Source organism: Diospyros lotus, chromosome 2 (genome assembly GCF_014633365.1).
Source record: "Diospyros lotus cultivar Yz01 chromosome 2, ASM1463336v1, whole genome shotgun sequence".
In the NCBI taxonomy this organism is placed as follows: domain Eukaryota; kingdom Viridiplantae; phylum Streptophyta; class Magnoliopsida; order Ericales; family Ebenaceae; genus Diospyros; species Diospyros lotus.
In genome coordinates, this window is record NC_068339.1 from 1,019,421 (window position 1) to 1,038,375 (window position 18,955).

At 35.1% G+C, this 18,955-nt stretch overlaps 3 protein-coding genes across 5 annotated transcripts; 2 read left to right on the top strand and 1 right to left on the bottom strand.

Annotated features, from left to right (window-relative positions):
• Nucleotides 1-592: 592 nt before the first annotated feature.
• On the bottom strand, nt 593-6,382 carry LOC127795008 (TPR repeat-containing thioredoxin TDX). 2 transcript variants are annotated; one of them, XM_052326402.1, is made up of 11 exons: nt 6,152-6,382; nt 6,002-6,038; nt 4,675-4,830; nt 4,497-4,584; nt 4,306-4,386; nt 4,140-4,204; nt 3,843-3,983; nt 3,602-3,718; nt 3,466-3,519; nt 2,824-2,854; nt 593-1,092 (listed from the first exon to the last, which is right to left on the bottom strand). In XM_052326402.1, the coding sequence occupies exons 1-11, from the start codon at nt 6,274-6,276 to the stop codon at nt 764-766; spliced, it is 1,224 nt and encodes a 407-aa protein (XP_052182362.1). In that variant the 5' UTR covers nt 6,277-6,382; the 3' UTR covers nt 593-763. The 2 variants fall into 2 exon arrangements, with proteins under 2 accessions (XP_052182362.1, XP_052182363.1); XM_052326403.1 differs by lacking the exon at nt 593-1,092 and adding an exon at nt 1,299-1,948.
• Nucleotides 6,383-10,198: 3,816 nt separating this feature from the next.
• On the top strand, nt 10,199-11,928 carry LOC127794069 (non-specific lipid transfer protein GPI-anchored 3). The gene is made up of 3 exons (XM_052324955.1): nt 10,199-10,647; nt 11,375-11,434; nt 11,807-11,928. The coding sequence occupies exons 1-3, from the start codon at nt 10,293-10,295 to the stop codon at nt 11,926-11,928; spliced, it is 537 nt and encodes a 178-aa protein (XP_052180915.1). The 5' UTR covers nt 10,199-10,292.
• A 3,086-nt stretch (nt 11,929-15,014) lies between these two features.
• Nucleotides 15,015-18,913, top strand: LOC127794554 (surfeit locus protein 1). Of its 2 annotated transcripts, XM_052325731.1 has the most exons (7): nt 15,015-15,341; nt 15,492-15,592; nt 15,939-16,177; nt 17,224-17,395; nt 17,482-17,765; nt 18,477-18,558; nt 18,645-18,913. In XM_052325731.1, exons 1-6 carry the CDS (start codon nt 15,152-15,154, stop codon nt 18,544-18,546), a joined length of 1,056 nt encoding a protein of 351 aa, XP_052181691.1. In that variant the 5' UTR covers nt 15,015-15,151; the 3' UTR covers nt 18,547-18,558; nt 18,645-18,913. The 2 variants fall into 2 exon arrangements, with proteins under 2 accessions (XP_052181691.1, XP_052181690.1); XM_052325730.1 differs by having other exon boundaries at nt 18,477-18,913.
• Nucleotides 18,914-18,955: the final 42 nt, after the last annotated feature.

Here is an 18,955-nt window from a genome sequence, read left to right on the forward strand (position 1 = left end):
GGAAACACATTTGTCAGTAGTTGGTTCACAACACTAGCATTCTACGTGTAGTATACTCACAGAGGGTCTTGGCTCTTGAACCCAGCATGATTCTCTTTTTGGAATTTCTTTTACCATATCTGCTGATTTACAGACATCATTGCTGGCTTCGTATAAAGACCCTTGGACCAGACTAGGGATTGCAACTTCATGCTCAGAAGAGGAAAATTAGTTTATCTCAGAGGAACACTTCCATCCATATACAAAGAATGCACCCACCCCGGATTAGTAACATGGTAGCCTGTGCACTTACAAATAAACTGGAAGAAACTGAATGCAGCCATGAGTCATGCCATTTCATGCAATCATCCTAGCTGGAATTATTACAAGACAGTTTTGGATTAATCAAACACAAGCAACCAAACTCTAGAATGTTTAAATGGCTATTTTTCATTCAAAATTTTGAAGCTATGAACCTTCAGAAATAATTTCTACCAGAAACACTAAAACGTCAAAGATTTATCCATGTATACACCACAAAGATCAAAGCTGAAAACATAAACACACGACTGACATTAGTAGTCAATTGTAAGCGCAGAAAGGAAGGTCTAAATTAGATTATCAAACCAACTCTCATTTTTGCAATAAAATATTCAAAGAAGTGCCAGACTATTAAGAAGGGGTGCGCTCAATCACCAAATTGTACAGCTACAAAGTACAGGCCCATTTTTATTCAAGTCAATACAAGAAACTGAAACCTGGTCACTTCAGTTAGGAACAGTGACTAGCCAGCATATTGTGCAATCTTCCTTTCAAGTGAACTTTTATCAGCTCCTGCTACCTTGTCAATTTCCTTGCCATTTCTTACAAAGAAGAAAGTTGGTACGCTGCCAACATTCCAACGTGCTGCTGCATCAGTCACTTCATCAATGTCAACTTTCAAGAATACAACTTTTGAGTGCTTCCCAGCCAGGCTCGTAAAAACAGGTGAAATGTAGCGGCAGGGCCCACACCAGGTTGCAGTGAAGTATAGAACAACCAGGCGGGATACCCTTGAAGCAGCATCTAACTTTTGTTCCAGTTCCCTAGCAGAGTGAATGCCAATAACTTGCCCTGTAAATAAACAAGATATAGTAATTTGAAATCTGTCCTTACAGTGATGTCAGCATATTTATCAACATTTTCAAACAAAGATAAATGAGAATGCATCATCATTGAACTCAACACAAAGGTTCTGCTTATGCAGGATACCTTAATATTTTGAATCATACCTTGTTTAAAAATGAGAAGGACCTCCCCTAATGTTACTCTACACTTGATCACTAGAGTTGTGTGTTTCAGCCACAAATAAAATAAAATAAACAGAAGAGTGGTTATATGGATAAACATATTCTCGGCGTCCAGCTAGATATATACAAATACTGAAACTTCTCATTACTGTACTAACCATATCACACAAAGTTATGAGATAAACCATCTCAGTTTATCGTAATCTTGGACCATCACAACTGTCACTTCTGCTAACATGCCCAACAACTTTATTCATCATCTTCCATTGCTGTTCTCTCTACCTCTATAGCATGGAACATAAGCTTCTCACATCTTCACCCTTTTTGCCACCTTCTCCTCCATCCTTTTTCTCTTCTTGCCAATCTCTCCATTCTCCAACAAAACTACATCCCAATTTACAACCAACACGGTGACCCACAGTCAGGATCATTAGCATAGCTTCCCACATTTACCTACGACAACCACTGTATCTGGCTTCTAAATACCCCTCAGCCACTGTCAAACTATCCATCAAAAAGTTAACCCAAACCAAATCCAAACTACAAAATACCAAACCAATATTAAGAAAAATTGAAAGTAACTAAAATATTAAAATGGACTATTGGAGACACAAATGGGACTTCAGATATTAGACAGACAAGGATCTGCATATTGAATACAGAGGTGGTGCGGTCAGAATCTGCAAAAGGAAAGGGATTGAACAAATACATAAGTTTTCATATATGCATATATACATAAATACATGTAGGTTTGTGAGGATTTTACGAAGATTGAAAATAAGAAAGTGGTGGAAAAGGTGATAGAATTTATATTTGCATGTGTGTGTTCAGCGTATGAATTTATGGACATGAAAATTAAGAAGCTCTGGTTCATAGAATCTTTTCCTAATTTTCTTGGCTGCAAGCTCCAAGTCTCCATCTAAATCTGCGAATATAAATGTGGGTGTCATGGGACTCCTTCAATGCTCCATATGTAGATTATTTAGGGGGGTTACCATCTAACTCAACTAAAAGTTAGTCTGTGGTCACATGAAGCCAACCAAATGGAGTACAATGCACTCCATAGATAACAGATTAGAATTTTTTTTAAGCCAAAGCCTTCAAATGAATTATTCATCCTCACCCAAAAAAAAAGCAATACAGAAAAGAACTGCTAAATGAGAATGACTGCCGAAGCATTAACATTAGAGAATGGTAAACATCAGTGATATTTTTTATTCCTATTCCAGAGCATCAACAATTTTACAAATCACTTCAAAGGGAAGCAAATAGAGATGTAATAGGATTTTGAGTAAGTAGCTTAGTAGAGGGCAAGAAGCAAGCGTCATATTGAAGAGTGAACACTAAATACAAGCATTGATGTGCCTGAACAAACTACAACCATAATCCTTTCAGAAAAATAATGCAAGTAGACTTAAACTACCAGTCTTTGGGATTCTTTCAAAAGTTTTGGTAATAATGCAAAAGGATTTTTTTTTTAACAAAGAAATTTAATAAAGGGCAAGATGCTAGCATTATACTGAAATAGATGGTTGATAGAGGTCAAAAGCCGTACCATCCTTTAAGGCAGACTCAGCTACCGGATCCTGCATCAAATTCAAGAGATTATAAGCATTAAATGGATTGAAAACCAGAGTAAGACATGATTAAGATGTAAGATGGGAAGACAGAATGATCATCAGATCACTTGATGCATCTGATGCTAACTATTAGGATATGAGGCTCAAAGATTTATCCTGATTAATCACTCAATACAGGGCCACAACACCATCCCATATGCAGGATCACCACCATGAGAGGAGGGGGGAGAATTCTTGGACCAGAGGAAAGGAGAAGGGTGAAAACTTTTGCTGGTTAACAAGTATTGACCACAAAGAAAAGTGAAAAGGCCAACCAGAAAGTTCACCAATAAGTTTCAACATTCTATGCTATTCTTCTCAAGTAGCAGAGAAGGGATTTTATGACAAGGGTCCAGGAACTACAACATATGTCCCATCCAAATTCTACCAAATAGACAAAACCATAAGCATGCTATAGCAACTTCAAACCTTAATGACTGACCATAATTAAACATACTGTACAGTACCAGAAACCCACAAAGTTACATCACGGAAAAAGGTAAAAAATGGTTAACAAGCTATTCCTAAGCAGATAATCTGTAACCAAAAATGACTATATCAGAAAATGTCAAACTCACAGAAGATTTACTCTCTGAAGATTGTCCCATCTTCTTTTCCCTTTCATAAGTCTCCTGCAGCGCAAACCTCTGACTATCAAATCAAATCAAAGGCATTCCACTATGCAAAAGAATTAATTGCACAATATTTAATTACCTGAGCTTCAGCTTGTCGATGTTGCCTCTCATGCTTGATTTTTCTTAGCTCCCTTTCTCTGCGTAGGCGTTCATATTTTCTCCGGTGCTCTTCAATTTTGCGTGCATTAGGTTCAACCTGCATCAGAAAATACATACAGCACCTTTATCTTTAGAGATTTAGGAGGGATGAAGGAAGAACATAAAGGCAAAAACGTTAATGATAAATGAAAGGAGAGAACGGGAAGGAAATTTGAAATTACCTTTTTAAGAATCATACTGATCTCCTCATCATAATCTAACTTTGATGCTACATGCAAATCTCTTGCTGCTTCTTCCCACTGGCCCAGCAAGGCTCGTGCCATTCCTCGTATTTTGTACCCTTTTGCTGAGTCAGGGTTGATCTTGAAAAACATTATCTTCTCATCAAATTATCTCAAATTAAGGCAAGATAAACTGAGCAGCAGCATTAGTAATTGAGCATAAAGTTCCTTTGGTCTCTCCCTCTCCCTCTCTCTCTCAATTATTTTTGTGCAGAAACTAGTCCATATACAACAAACCTGCAAAGCTGCATCAGCATCATGTATTGCAGCGTTTGGCTTGTTCATTTGAACAGAAACACTAGCTGAAAGTAAGCATGTCAATTCTCCAAGAGAGCAACAAATACAAAGTAACAAACACAATTGGGAATAATAAACCTGATATTGGTTTAAATGCATGACTTACCTCTAGTTGCATATAATATAGCTGAGCTTGGGTTCAACATGATAGCTTCCGTTAGATAATCTATGGCTTCATGCAGTTTACCTATATCAGATAAACAGCTTTGACATATATTTCAGTGAGAGAAACAAAAAACAAAAGAAGGAACCAAGCGACTTAATGAGCAAGTCAGGTACAAGAAATTGATAACATGCCTTCAGAAATTGAATCCATAGCTTTTGATTTTAACATTTGAGCATCATCCCTATTTTCTTCGGTTACTTCAATAGAAGGATCACCCACCTGTAATGGAAAAATATTTTTGGTGCATTGCTTAATATTTGAAGCAGGTGTCAGGCCAATAACTCACTTTCAGTTTTTTCTGACACCCACCTTCAGTGGAGGATCATTATCAGGCTCCAAAACATCAGTGTCATCCAACTCAATGTCAGACTCAATAATGTCCTCATCCAACTTATCATCACCTGATGGGCTGGGTCTTCCAGTATCATGTTTCTCAGAATCTAGAAAGTCATCAACACCTTTATCCTGCATATCAATCATAAGTAATTGTACAAAGGCTAAAAGAACATCAAGCACAGAGACAGCTTCTTCTTCAAAAAGTAAGCTGCTATGATCTTCAGAATTTAGCCCCCCCAAAAAATGTATATAATGATCTTAAAATAGCTAGGAAGCCTCCAAAGTGAGACCAAGATCAATTTAACCCTTCAACAGAAATGCCTAAAAACTGAGTCATCAATGCCTTTAGACTTCCTCACACATCTTTGAGTGTATCCTTCAATCCCCATTCACAGAACTGTCCATGTTACCAGCATTTTGATGGTTAACGTGCAAAGAGGGATAAGTTTAGGAAAAAGCCAAACAAACTAATCTTTTTTGTTAGCCAAATGCCAAACAAAAAAAAAAAAATTACCATGGCGGCTTATAGTTATAAGCAAACAGATAGTGGTAATCAAACATGTTGATGTCCAGTGGAAAGAAGAAGCAATCTCGCTCTGTAATTTACCTATTGTTCCTAGTTGTCTTAACTCTTATGTGGCAGGTCTTTTGTTGGCAAGGAAGACAAAGTTTTCATAAGATTGATCTTGAACTGCCATCTGAGATTGAGTTCATACATTGAACAGAATATTTTTGGCGGGCAAATATGTCTATACATCTCTTACAGGGCAGGAAATGTCATACGGCAGTTCAAAAAGAGCTTCAAAAGGCTGTCCAGCACAAGAGAAAGCAAGCAGGTATAGGAATTCTTTAGGGTAAAGGCTTACGGTCACTAAAATTTTACATCTCAGACCAGAAAATTCACATAGGCTGCCATGGCCTTAAACCCGCCAGAAGTCCAATCAATACGCCCCAGTGTATTAACAAAAATCAAATTTCTAAACCTGAATAAAACCTTTTTCGTCTTTCTCTTTTCCCTATTTGTTGTCAGCAAGTAAGCTAACAGGATTTGAATCAAATCCTTCAACACGCAGACGTGACATCACATCACACTGGTCCTATATTTAGCATTAACTGAAACCACTAGGCATCATCGAAAACAAGCTGGAACCACAGGATCATAGCAGAAATACATACAATAATCTATTAAACTTACAAACCTCAACCACGCCTACAACTCTTTAACATTTGAAATATGCAGACGTCTTTGACATAGGTTACATAGCCCATCAAATTGAAGCAAGTAGAAGTGAGTACTTACTGAATCAGAAGCTTCTGGTGGAATTCGACCGCCCATACTGAACGCATAAAAACCCAGCAAAAGGAAATTAATCAAACTATGCTAACACTTGGCGAAGCGGCCGATCACTTGAAAAAACAGTAAGGGATGGGTTAGAATTAGAATTATTACCTTTGCAGATAGCTTTTGAAGAAAGCAAGAGATGGGTCTCGTAGGATCGAAGGGTTGGATTTGCACTGCTCCACGAACAGCTTTAGCTCCGCAACCTTCTCCGCATCAGGGCCTTTCTCCTCCATCTCGAATGTGTCCGGGAAAGTGTTCTTCGTTGTTCAGTAGTTATCCTGAGCGGTCGGGACTCCAGTGTTCAGTGTCTTTCCCCTCTCGACGCACACTCGGAATGTATGAGCTTCCCCAAAAAAAAATATATATATATATAGATATATATTTAAATATAAAATATTAAAATTAATAATTTTACTTTTAAATATAACTATTTTTGTAGCGTATTACTTATCTTTTTTTTTTCTTCATCATTTTTTATATTTATTAACTTCTAACCTAAGTAATGCATATTATGATACATAAAAACGTGTTGGAGGTATTGTTTCAGCGTTTACGAAATATTTCTGTTTTTAAAGCGTTAAAAAAAGATTTTCGGGCCATTTTTAAAATTTAAGAAATATTTTAGTCATTTTTTAATATTAAAAATATGCTTGTAAATTAAAAATATGATGAAAAGGTTAGATACAAAAATAATTTCATTTGATATTTCTAACTTATTTTTTTATATATTTTCAAAATTTGTTTGAATGTATTGTGGATTTTAGAATAAATAACTAATTTTATATTAAAAAATATATTTATAAAAATAATCTCTATATTTTTTTATTTATAAATTTCTTTCGTATTCCTATTTTCTACTTTTTTTTTTTTTTAAATAGGAATTTCTTATCTCTCACAGACATCAAAATCCCCATCATTCTATAGGAATTTCTATAGAAATAAAAAATCTATTATTATCTATAAATATAATCATATTCTTATTCTTATTCTTATTATCCTTTTTATCTTTACTTTAAAAAATAAAAAAGAAGGAATAATTTCTTCATATCCCGTTTGATTGAACCTATAGATGGTGATGGGTTTGAACCCAAATCTTTTAGCAAATGGTCAATAAAGCCATCATTAGTGGCTTGTAAATTTATTTTTTATAATTGTGACTATATGAAAGTATTTTTCAAATTAAAATATTATTGGCATTTTGATTCTTTCAAATATTTTACTTAAAATCCATTTGTTGTTATATTTGATACTCAATAAAATTCATAATTTTATAATTAAATAGATAAATTAATCATTAAATAAATAATTTCACAATTTGCTCTTGAAATTATCTAAATTGTACTAATTATTTGTATATTTTTAAAATTTGTACCAATCTCTTGTGAGTTTTATAAACCTGAATCACTTATCCTTCATTGTTAATAAAATTTAATTAAATATTTTTAAATTTCTAAAATAACGGGCAAAGAAACCAAAAAGACTAAACTATCCTTACATTAATTTTCTTAAACACCAACCACATGCCCAAAGAAACTAAATTGACATTTTTACGAACACTCTAAAAAACAATGTAAAGACAAGTCGATAATTTTGCATGAAAACTTATTATTTCGACAAATCCAATCAGTTGAAAAAGAAAATCAATTATAATTTTGTTTATCATTGACTTGAAATTTTATAATGTATAACTATCTATATTTGTTGTAATACCCCGAGAGTCCAGAGAAGTTAGTATATATCGAGGATAGTGTAAGAAAGGAAACAACACCAGCTGGATACCTTTTGAGCTGAATGTTGGTAAAGAACTCCTAAGTTAAGCGTGCTTGACCTGGGGTAATCCAGGAATGGGTGACCCCCCTGGGAAGTTCGCATAAGCCCATTACGATAAGTTGTTCCGATTTTTCCTATCGTTCGAGCGGGATGTTACAGGTGGTATCAGAACCGACCCCCGAGCCTCTGAGCGCGGTGGTGGGACAAACCTCAGCGAGGAGGCTGAGTCCCGAGGGGGGCGTGAGGCCCCTATGGGGGGTGCGTGTAGGCACCTTAGGCGAATCCCACATCGGCCATGCAAGGGGGAGAGATCTGGGACCGGTTGTAAGGTCGCATGACGGGGACGTCATGTGCTTAAGGGGGGAGAATGTAATACCCCGAGAGCTCAGAGAAGTTAGTATATATCGAGGATAGTGTAAGAAATGAAACAACACCAGCTGGATACCTTTTGGGCTGAATGTTGGCAAAGAACTCCCAAGTTAAGCGTGCTTGACCTAGGGTAATTCAGGGATGGGTGACCCCCTGGGAAGTTCGCGTAGGCCCATTAGGATAAGTTGTTCCGGTTCTTCCTTCGCTTGAGCGGGATGTTACATTTGTTGTATAAGTAAAGATGGTATTTTGAAATTTAAGCTCGTGATCTTCAAATTATAACATACTCAAATTTATTATTGTAAGAATTTGGAATAAAAAACAAGCCACGATTAAACTATCAAACACACAAACGAACACAAGTTTTACGTGAAATACTTAAATTAGAAAAAATTACAGGCAAAAAGATTAAAAATATCATTATGATAATATTGTTGCAATAATTTTAAAGTATCGAGTATCTGTTTTATAGATCTACCACTCATGATTTATATAAAATTGTATTATAATAAGAGGTGAACAACGAACAAAAAAAATCATCAATTATAAATGTGTCACAATATAAGTTAAATTTAAATTATGGGTTATAATTATCACAACTACTAAACTAAATCTAATCTTCATATAAATTTTGTCTTGAAAAACATAAAAATTAAATTCAAATCTAACTAAGATATCACTGGCCTTCTCTTGCCCCCTGTTTGTTGTTGCACGTATTTAGCTTTTTTTAAGTATCTAGGATTGGATTGAAAGTCATATATCCTCTGTTGCCCCTACTACTATCTTTTGTTTTACGGCATAGGAAGCGTTTATTAAAATAAGTAAAATAAAATTATATTATAATAAATTTAAAATATTTTTTGAATTAATATATGAAATAGTCAATATAAATTAGAAAGTATTTTAAGATTTTTATCAAATAATTAAATTTTTTAGAATAAACCAAATGATACATGCTTCATTTTTTCTTATCCCTAAGAACCAAGATAAATTTATCTAAAATTAAGAAAATAAATTTATTTAAAAAAACTCAAATAAAAAGTCACATAACTTATTTTTCAAATGTTCTTAAATAAATTTAACAAATATAATAAAAATTACCTTTGTTTATAATACTTTATATATTTCATTTTTTTCGCTCTGTATATTAATTAACAAATATTACTATAATAAGAATTTTGTTTTATTACCCATAACACGAACAAAATAAGAAGGGGGTGGGCCTCACATGGGGTGTGGGACCCACCCACCCACTCTAATTACATAACAACGCTCGTTATAATAAATCATTCTATATATCATAATACATAGACCCATTATTTTTTTAGTATTTTGGACGTTAAGATCGACTTGATGTCAAGATTATAGCGATCTTTCCTACGACTATGAGTTTAATATTTTGAATTTGTGCGTGTTTTGAAAGATAAATTAAATGCTTATATAAAGAATTCTTTTGAAAAGAAAAAAAACTCATAGAGATTCAAAATACGAAACAAACCATTATAGACGGATGTAAAATTAACAGAAATCATTAAAAAAATAAAGTCTTATTTTTACCGTTGAAAAGATTATACGTAAAAACCTAAAATAAGAATACTCGCAACGGTTAAAAACTTACAATGGGTATTTGTGTATTTAGCTAATATATATATATATATGCCATTGGTTCGTAAACTATTAGCTATATATATATATGTGTGTGTGTATAAAATGGTGGCATTTGGCTAACATTTCTATTATTGGATAGAGGCTTTAATTAGTAAGAAAATCTTGTAAACAGAAACATCTAGAACAGCCCGAAGATGGCGCGGCCGTTTCCTACGATATGCTTGCATGAAGAATCGCACCATCCATGCAGCCAGCCGTATCAAATCTCTCACCTCTATTCATCTATATATATATATATAACCACCATTTTTCCCAATCATGATCTTCTCGTCTCCCTCCTCTCTTATTCAAGAACGATCAATAACAGCAATAAGAACAACAAAAACCCTTTCTTTTGTGTTTCTCTGATCTCTCTCACATATTGTCTCTCTAATTAATCTTAATCTCTCATATATTTAGTTTTTGTCTCATAGAAAGAGAGAGAGGATCGGACATTGAAGAAATGGATTCGAAGTCGTTTCTGCCATTGTTTCTGCTGATCTCTTCGTGGGTTTCGACGGGGTTCTGCCGGAGCCTCTTGGATCTGGCCGGCGAGAGCCTCACCGACGGCTCGATGTCGTGCATCCAGAAGTTGTTGCCTTGCCAACCCTATTTACACCCACCTCCCTCGTTGTCGTCACCGCCGCCGGCCACCTGTTGCACCCCGCTCAAGGAGATGCTCTCCGCCGATTCCAACTGCCTGTGCCAGGTCTTCAACAACGTTGTTCTTCTCAAGAAGTTCAACCTCACTCAGGACGATGCCCTGAAACTTCCAAAAGCTTGTGGCGCCGCCGCCGACATCTCCCTTTGTGAAAAAGGTATTTAATTAACCATCAATTTTACTTCATTTTGCTAAACCCCCCCCCGCCCCCCCCCCAAGTTGTTAGGAGCACACCGCCATGCAACAAGAATGTAATATAATTGCCCTCGCACGTGTCACTATGTGATAAATTATAATTCGCATCAATAAATTATGAATTTAATTTTTTATTTTAAATAATGAGACAAAATTTTCAGATTTTCAGATGCGATTTAACTCATTTATCAAAATCAAGAGCACAAACGACAAGAGACCGTGCGAGTAGTAATTCAAAAAATATAATGTAATATAATTAATTCAACTCAATGTTGATGTCTATAATCTCAAAATAATGGCTCCATTATTGAAAATATAGGTTTATAGGTATAATGAAATTAATGAAAAGTTTAATTTGTCACACATAAAAAAAAAATTTAAAGTATAAGAATTAAATTAATTTAAAAATTAAGTTTAAGGATGTAATAAAAATAATAAAAAAATCTGAATAAACACATGAAAAAAACTTTAAAAATATATAAGAATAAAAATATGAATTTAATCCATCACAACCAAGGATGAGATCATGCATGCATATACCAAATCATCTCCCACATTAGCGAAATTGGCACCCACTTTTCCTTTTGATTAATAGTTCAATGCCTGATAATTCTTATCTCTTTATTTTTTTGTTAATGTTATCTTGTATCTAATTGTTATTTGCAATGTTTTGATTTTTTTCATTTCAGATGGTGTCACACCAAGTAATTCACCCACAACCCCAGCAGATGCAAATCCTACCAACACTAGTAAGTTCTACTCATCGTGGTCGCATGCTTTAATCTCCTTAGTTGCCCGTTTCACAATAAAATTTCTAATGTCATTATGAGAATTACGTTTTGTAAATATAGTTTTAAGAAAAAAAAAATTAGTGTCTAAATGAGTCATTTCAGAAATAATTTCAAATTTTGATTGAGAGAAAAGTCAGTGTGAAAAAAAAATAAAAAGATAAATAGAATAGCACAAATGTAATATTCGATCTCCTTTGCTACAAGTTTTTGTTATTCTATTTACTAGTCATTTTTTACATTTCTAAACCATTTTAATGACTCACAATACATCTGAATTTCAATGAAGTCTTATTACAATATTTTTCTTCATAAATGTTGTATATTTTCCAGAGTCTACTTCGGGTAACAGCGGAAGCAGAGAGAGTGGAGCTGGTAGGGTAGGCGCCAATGGGCCAGTTTATGCCATTCATCATCATGTGATTATGGGCACAATGTTGGCCATATTGTTCTAATAAGCCCTCATGGAAGATGGTTCTTTATGGTCTCTTGTTAACCACCAAATTTAAAATGGGTGGAAGTACAAGTGCTCACACTTTACCTGCTACTGCTAGCCTAAATTAAGATATATGGTGGTGGTTTGTTTGTAATTTGCCAGAGACTTGATTCAGAATGTGGTTGTTCTTGTGCTCCTCCTCTCCTCCCTTCCTTCTCTATTTAATTAATGTTTGGCAATACATGTTCAAATGTCATGCCTTAACTTCTCTTATTCAATGTAACAACAACTAAATAATTCTATTAGTTATGATATACATACCATATTTTAAATTATTTAATTAATCTATGAACAAAAATATTACTTGAACGCAATAAGTGATAGAATAGGCTTTATCTAAAACTAAAATATACTTATTACCATTTAATTACTGTTTAGACAACCATAAAAAATCAATAACATACACAAAAATTATATTAATTTTAGTTAAAATAAAAAATGATTTATAATAATATTACTTAAAATTAACAATACATCTTATCGATATTTTGAAGGCTAAACCTATATTTATGTTATTTAATTTTTTTATTATTTTAATTATATTCTTATATTTATATTTTTAAATTAATTTAAATCATACTTTTAATGCATAAAAATAAAATAAAATAAAATAAATCAAATTAAAACGTAAAAGTATAAAATTTTAATTAATTTAAAAAATAATATATATTATGTTTATATATATATGACACCAACTGCTTCACGACCTCCCATTCAATTCCTCCACCCTCGTCATTTTCTCACCACTTTCTCAATACATATTATTTATCATAATATTATAATATATATATTCTACTATATTATATATAATATATTATGTAATATGCATTGAGAAAATTGAGAGATGAAATTGTTGTGGAGAAATTGAATGGGAGGCCAGGTGAAGCTGTTGGTGGCATATAAGTACAAAGATCTAATTGAAATAACTGGCAGTTTTGAGTTGATAAAAAAAATCAAAATATAGAAATCAAATTAATTCGAAAATGAAGGCATAAAAACTAAAAGTTCATGTGATCACTTTGGCCATATTTTGGACTGCAAATCACTAAAGAGATTCAGTAGAATTTCTGCTAAAATATATGGCACTTCTTGTTCGATCAAATATTAAAGAACTTAATTATTCCAAAAATAGTGGAAGAAAATTGAGAAATGAGGATAAACAAAACGCGGAAAATTAGCCAAAACAAAGTTAACGATCCATAAGATCTAGCAGCTTCCTGATTGAAGACATGACAGAAGTTTGGAAGAAAGCATCAAAAGATTGAAAGGAAAGAGGAACGGGAATATAGTAGCATCCTAGTGCACAAGCCGTATAGATAGTGGAAAAACGGCACATGCAAGCATACGATGCTCCCGGAAAGGCTCACTATTGGCAACGGAAAGGGCTGAACTGCGCTATTATTTCTGAAGCGCGTCAGTGACGCATACTTATTGCCTTTTCTCACTTCTTCGTTTAAAGAACGAAACAGAACACAAACGCTTACATATGACAGGAAAATATAAGATCAAACCGTCAGTTGCGGATCCTGCTTCTGCCTCAGCCTTTCAAGAACAATATAGGACTCTGAGGCTCGAATTTTGTTAGGAAACCTAGAAGATTGAAGGCGTCGATTAGAGATGAAGCTGCTGCTGGTGGTGGTGGTGGAGGACGACAGGGCGAGGGTATATATAGGGAAAGAGGAGCCCTAGAGTGAGCGGCTGGTCGGGCCGTCTATAGGGTTTTAATGGGCCTTCCGGCCCAGTAATATTCCCTCGTTTTGGGCCTTGTACTGGATTTGGAATTTGGGTTTTGTCCCTTGGGCTACAAGAAATGAAGAATGATAAAGGTTTATTTTATTTATTATAATAAATTATAATTATAAAATTATTATTATTAAATGGGATAATTGCATAGATTAACTTAGGAACTATTTAAGATTTTGACAACAATTTTAGGAATGGAACAATTAGAATTAATTTAAAATATATTTTGTTTTCATTTTACTTTTTTTTTCTCATAAGTCTTACACTATTATATATTATCTCTTTTTTCCCACCCGACCTAGGAAAATGCTACTTGTATAAACAACTGCATTATAGAGAGGATGACCGAATATGACAAATGATAAAAATACCCTCAACTAATTTACAAATTCGCCACCTCTACCCTTTGGCCGCCTGTTTTCTTTTTTGCCATGGCTATTTCCAACAAGCTCTATCTCACTTCACCTCATCTCCACATTTGTCTTGCCAACCACTAATACATTCTCTCGTTACCCCCCCGCTGCAACGCCTTGTGTGATTGTTGTTGCATCATGCCATCACCCTGTTGTAAGGCCTTGTGTCGATCGATTGAGCTTCATGAAATAAGCTCGATTGGGCTTCATGAAACTTGGACTTCTCATGTTCGTAGCACCTTGATAATCGATGATGAAGTCAAATCTATAGAGTCTGATTTGATCATCAAATCTGTCATCCCGTCGATACATGTAACACAATCCCTCACCTTAAGCCTAAGCTTATTTCATTTGTATTTGCCACACATCCATCAACAATTCTGGCACCCAACAATTCCAACAACCAACAACAGTTGTGACAATTCTAAATAACAAGTTTGAGACTCAAAACGACAAATTCAACGATTATATGTAACTCGTAATTTTTTAGATAATAATCATCTTTCATGATGGGAAGACCAAACTGATCCACATAAGGTCTCTCATTTTTGCAATCATCTTAAACTTTTTAGATGATGAACATCTCTTAATAACCCTTAACTTCTCCAGTTATTTATTTATGAGTTTGAGATGATGTATACTGAGTTTAGTCTTGAATACAAATTTATAAAATTAAATATTATTTTAAAATTTTACTTTTATATTCTCAATAACTCAAAAGTAAAATTAACAATATGTTCAATTTATATTTTCCTCGGCATAAATAAAAATGACATAATGAATTAATTTTTTTATAATATGTTATATTAATGTCAACGTATAATATATTAATATTATTAAAATATATCATAATTAGATATTCAAATAACATTTATGGATACCCATTAGGACGCAGTGCTCTTTTGAAAGGTTTGTAACCTTCTATAAACCCTAGGGATTGGACATGGCGGTCCGGGTTGCTCTTCTTCGTCGAGTCAAGCATGGACCAGCCCTAATCACGACGATGATTCAATTTTGAGATTCGACATGGCCTCCGCTACAGCTTCCATCTACAAAACCCTAGCAAAAACGCTCCGCCGTGGCGGCGGCGGCCCCGCCGTCGCTCCATTTCAGGCGAAATGGTCCTTGCCACCAGCTCCTTCATTCTCCAGTTCTGCCGCCTCCACTGCTCCAGAGCCGCCTCCGGCGTCTTCCTCCTCTTCTCAGCTGCCTCAAGGTCGTCGGATCTTCTTTCGCTCTGCACATATATGTTATATCCCTGTGTCTATGGTTGCGTTGATAAATAAATATGATATCTATAGATCTTGAATCTCGTAGGAGATTGAAATTGGTTTTTGTACATGTTTTCTTGTCGGATCTGTATCAGAGACACGGGAAGGGTTTAGATGGTCGAAATTGTTCCTTTTCGTTCCTGGAGCCATAACGTTTGGCCTTGGGACTTGGCAGCTGTTCAGAAGACAAGAAAAGGTTAACCTCCCTTTCTCAGTTGATCTATGTTGGCCTTTTTTTGAAGTGCAAGCAGTACCTTAATGCTACGTTGGAAGTAGGCTTCGTCAAGGGAACAAAAACTGGAGAGGAAAGGTATAGACAAGTACACAGGCAATCAAACTGAAAAATATAACTGGCAAATAGCTACTGTCCCAGCCCAAAAAGGAAAGCAATTATTGGTTATTTAGTTTCGTTTCCCATGCCTTCATGTGCCTTTCCCCTCCACAAATCCTAGTTCCACGCATAGCATGGGGATTGCTTAGTGGGTTTAACTTAGCATCATATCAGTTTTCATTGAATTGGATGTGTGTGTGTGTGGTTTCAGATTGAAATGCTTGAATATAGGCAGAAAAGATTAGGATCAGAACCAATCAGTGGCAACCACTTAGCTCCGTCAAATAACAATTTGGACGCTCTCGAGTTCAGGAGGGTGCTATGTAAAGGACTCTTTGATGAGAAGAAGTCTATTTATGTGGGGCCCCGCTCTAGGAGCATTTCGGGAGTGACAGAAAATGGCTACTATCTCATTACACCTCTTATGCCAATCCCCAGCAGTCCTGAGAGGTAACAATCAAATGTCTTTATTTTTTATTTTTTTTAATTTGTGCTGTGGCTGGTACTGGTAAGATAGCTAGAATTCTATGTATTATATTGTTTCTTTCTAAGGGACTTGTAAGCAAATGGATGTATGGAAGAGGTTTCAGTTCAAGGCATAACTTTCTAAAGCTTTATCCAGATAATCATAAGCCTTAACCCATTAGGTGGGGTTGGCTACACGAATTTAATTGGATACAAGAACTTTAACTGGATAAGAGCCTGACCTGAAAATCATGGTAATTGGAGGACTCATGCAAGGGATCAAAATATCATTTTCATATACTGTTTGCATTAATCACAAACTGAATTGTTCCAAGAAAAGGTAAATACCATTGAAAAAATTTAAATTTTTCTGAAAACTTAAACTAGTATTTGTAAAAATATTTAATATACTTGATGATTGAACATTTGAACTATTGTTTAAACATTGGAGTGGGGCCTGTCAGAGATAAGATAATCAAGATGTGATTAAAATGGTCTGAATATGTGAGAAGAAGACAAATAAATGCACATACAAGATGAGTGGATGAAATGAAAGAAGTTCATAGCAAAAGAAGTAGAGGAAGACAAACATATGCACATCTGAGATAATTTAATGAATTAAAGAAGTTTGTAGTAGAAGAGGTAGAGGAAGACCGGTTTCTTTGGTCTTCTTTAATCCAAGTCTTAATCCCATCAGGTGAGATCAATTGCATGAATCTTTTCAACTATCTCTTTCAAAGCAGTAGACAACTGTAAGAATTTTTATTAGATAATGAATTGTGTCCAATGCTACTTATTAAGAGCAGAAAAAATACGTGGTTGCATATATCTCTTGATTCACTACACATTCTTCTGAATCACAGTAGAATGCAGAGTGTATGCCATCTTTGAGGAAGTGCTCTGCACATAATTTTGTTGGCCATTTTATATGGTGTGACTAAATTGACCCCTCTTGTGGATTTACTGATTGTTGGAGTGGATTAAATTCTTGTGCTTCTTTGATCTGACAATGTATTGAAAACTTTTTTCAGTGTGCAGTCACCTATTCTAGTCAATAGAGGATGGGTTCCACGCAGTTGGAGAGACAAGTCTAGAGAAGTTTTGCAGAATGATGAACTACCATCAACTGTAGGACCTTCCTCTGTGAAAGACCATGGAAGTTCCTGGTGGAGGTTTTGGTCTAAGAAGCCAAAAATTATTGAGGTTATTTATATCACTACAGATTGCTGTGCTAATTTAGACATGGAGCTTGAACATGTTATCTGACTACGACACCTCACAATCTACAGGAACAAGTTTCTCCTGTTACACCTGTAGAAATAGTTGGAGTAGTTCGTGGAAGTGAAAAGCCCAGCATATTTGTTCCCGCAAATGATCCGAGCTCCTCACAGTGGTTTTATGTTGATGTCCCAGCAATTGCTCGTGCATGTCAACTTCCTGAAAACACTATCTACATTGAAGACATCAATGAAAACATGAATCCTAGTAATCGTTATCCTGTTCCCAAGGATGTCAGCACGTTGATTCACAGTTCTGTAATGCCACAGGATCATCTAAACTATACATTGACATGGTATGCTTGTTGCTTTGATTTAATAATGAATTTGTATTTTCATATGCAATTGCTTGAAGTCATACTTCTTTGGTATTAGTGCTCTCTCTAACTTGATGCATGGCACAATGCTTTCTTATGCTAATGCTATGATATTCACATATGGGGGAAGTTGGTAGGTGTATTTGTCCAAAGAAAGAGGTATAGCCACACTGGTTTTGTTTTTGTGGTCAACTTGTGCTTATGGACGGTCAAGTGCTGATCAGCTGTTATCCGTCAGCACTTAACATAATCATAAGCTATACTTACCTGAGCTGCGATGTCTTTTGGTCTTCCTCTACTTCGCAGGGCAAGGCCATCCTTGTTGTGGCTTATATTTCTTGGCAGCTTTTTTAGCATCAACACCGTGGCTTAGCCAAAAGGAGGAATGAGAGTGTCTCTACTTCTCGAGCTACAATTCCCGTATATCATGTTTGATGCATGCACTTAAACTATTTGACAAAGATTTGGTCTTACTGCGGGGTTCTCCATGTCATGGGTTTAGAGTCTTCACGTGCCTGATTCCATACTAAGATATGTTAGTGAAGAAATGCCGGTATACTTGTGGATCCAATTGATCTCAATAAGGCCATATGACACAGATCTTCTAGTTAGAAACATAAGTTACAACTATCACATAGGGATTCTCGACAGGTTTTATCTTATCTGAGGCCAAATTTAAAACCCTTGCAGGTATTCTCTATCAGCAGCCGTTACTTTCATGGCGTTTAAGAGGCTAAAGCCAAAGAAGAGTCGACGATAGCAAATCCACAATGTAAGATATACAAACTTTTTACTGGTCATTCAGGACTCTAGGTTCATGAGAGAAAGAGCTGATTGGTCTTTTTACCTTGCATTTAGGCTCATCCAAGTGCCAAATATTATTGGGCCTTTTCAAAATTTGGTTTTCACCATTGATGCTGATCTTGAGATCTGATTTGGGAACACAGGTGGAAACGGGTTTCACAATAATGTTATTCTTTTTTGGAGGGGTGGGGGATGTTCTTCTTAAGGTGCACTGCCCCCCCTTGACAAATTGCATTAGCATGTGTTACCATGCATTGCTTTGGACAAATAATAAAATGGCTTATCAGGCCAGATTTTATCAAAATTTAATTTTATTCATTTTCCTTCAGTTTGCAGCTAACATGATTAGATAATTGGGAAATATT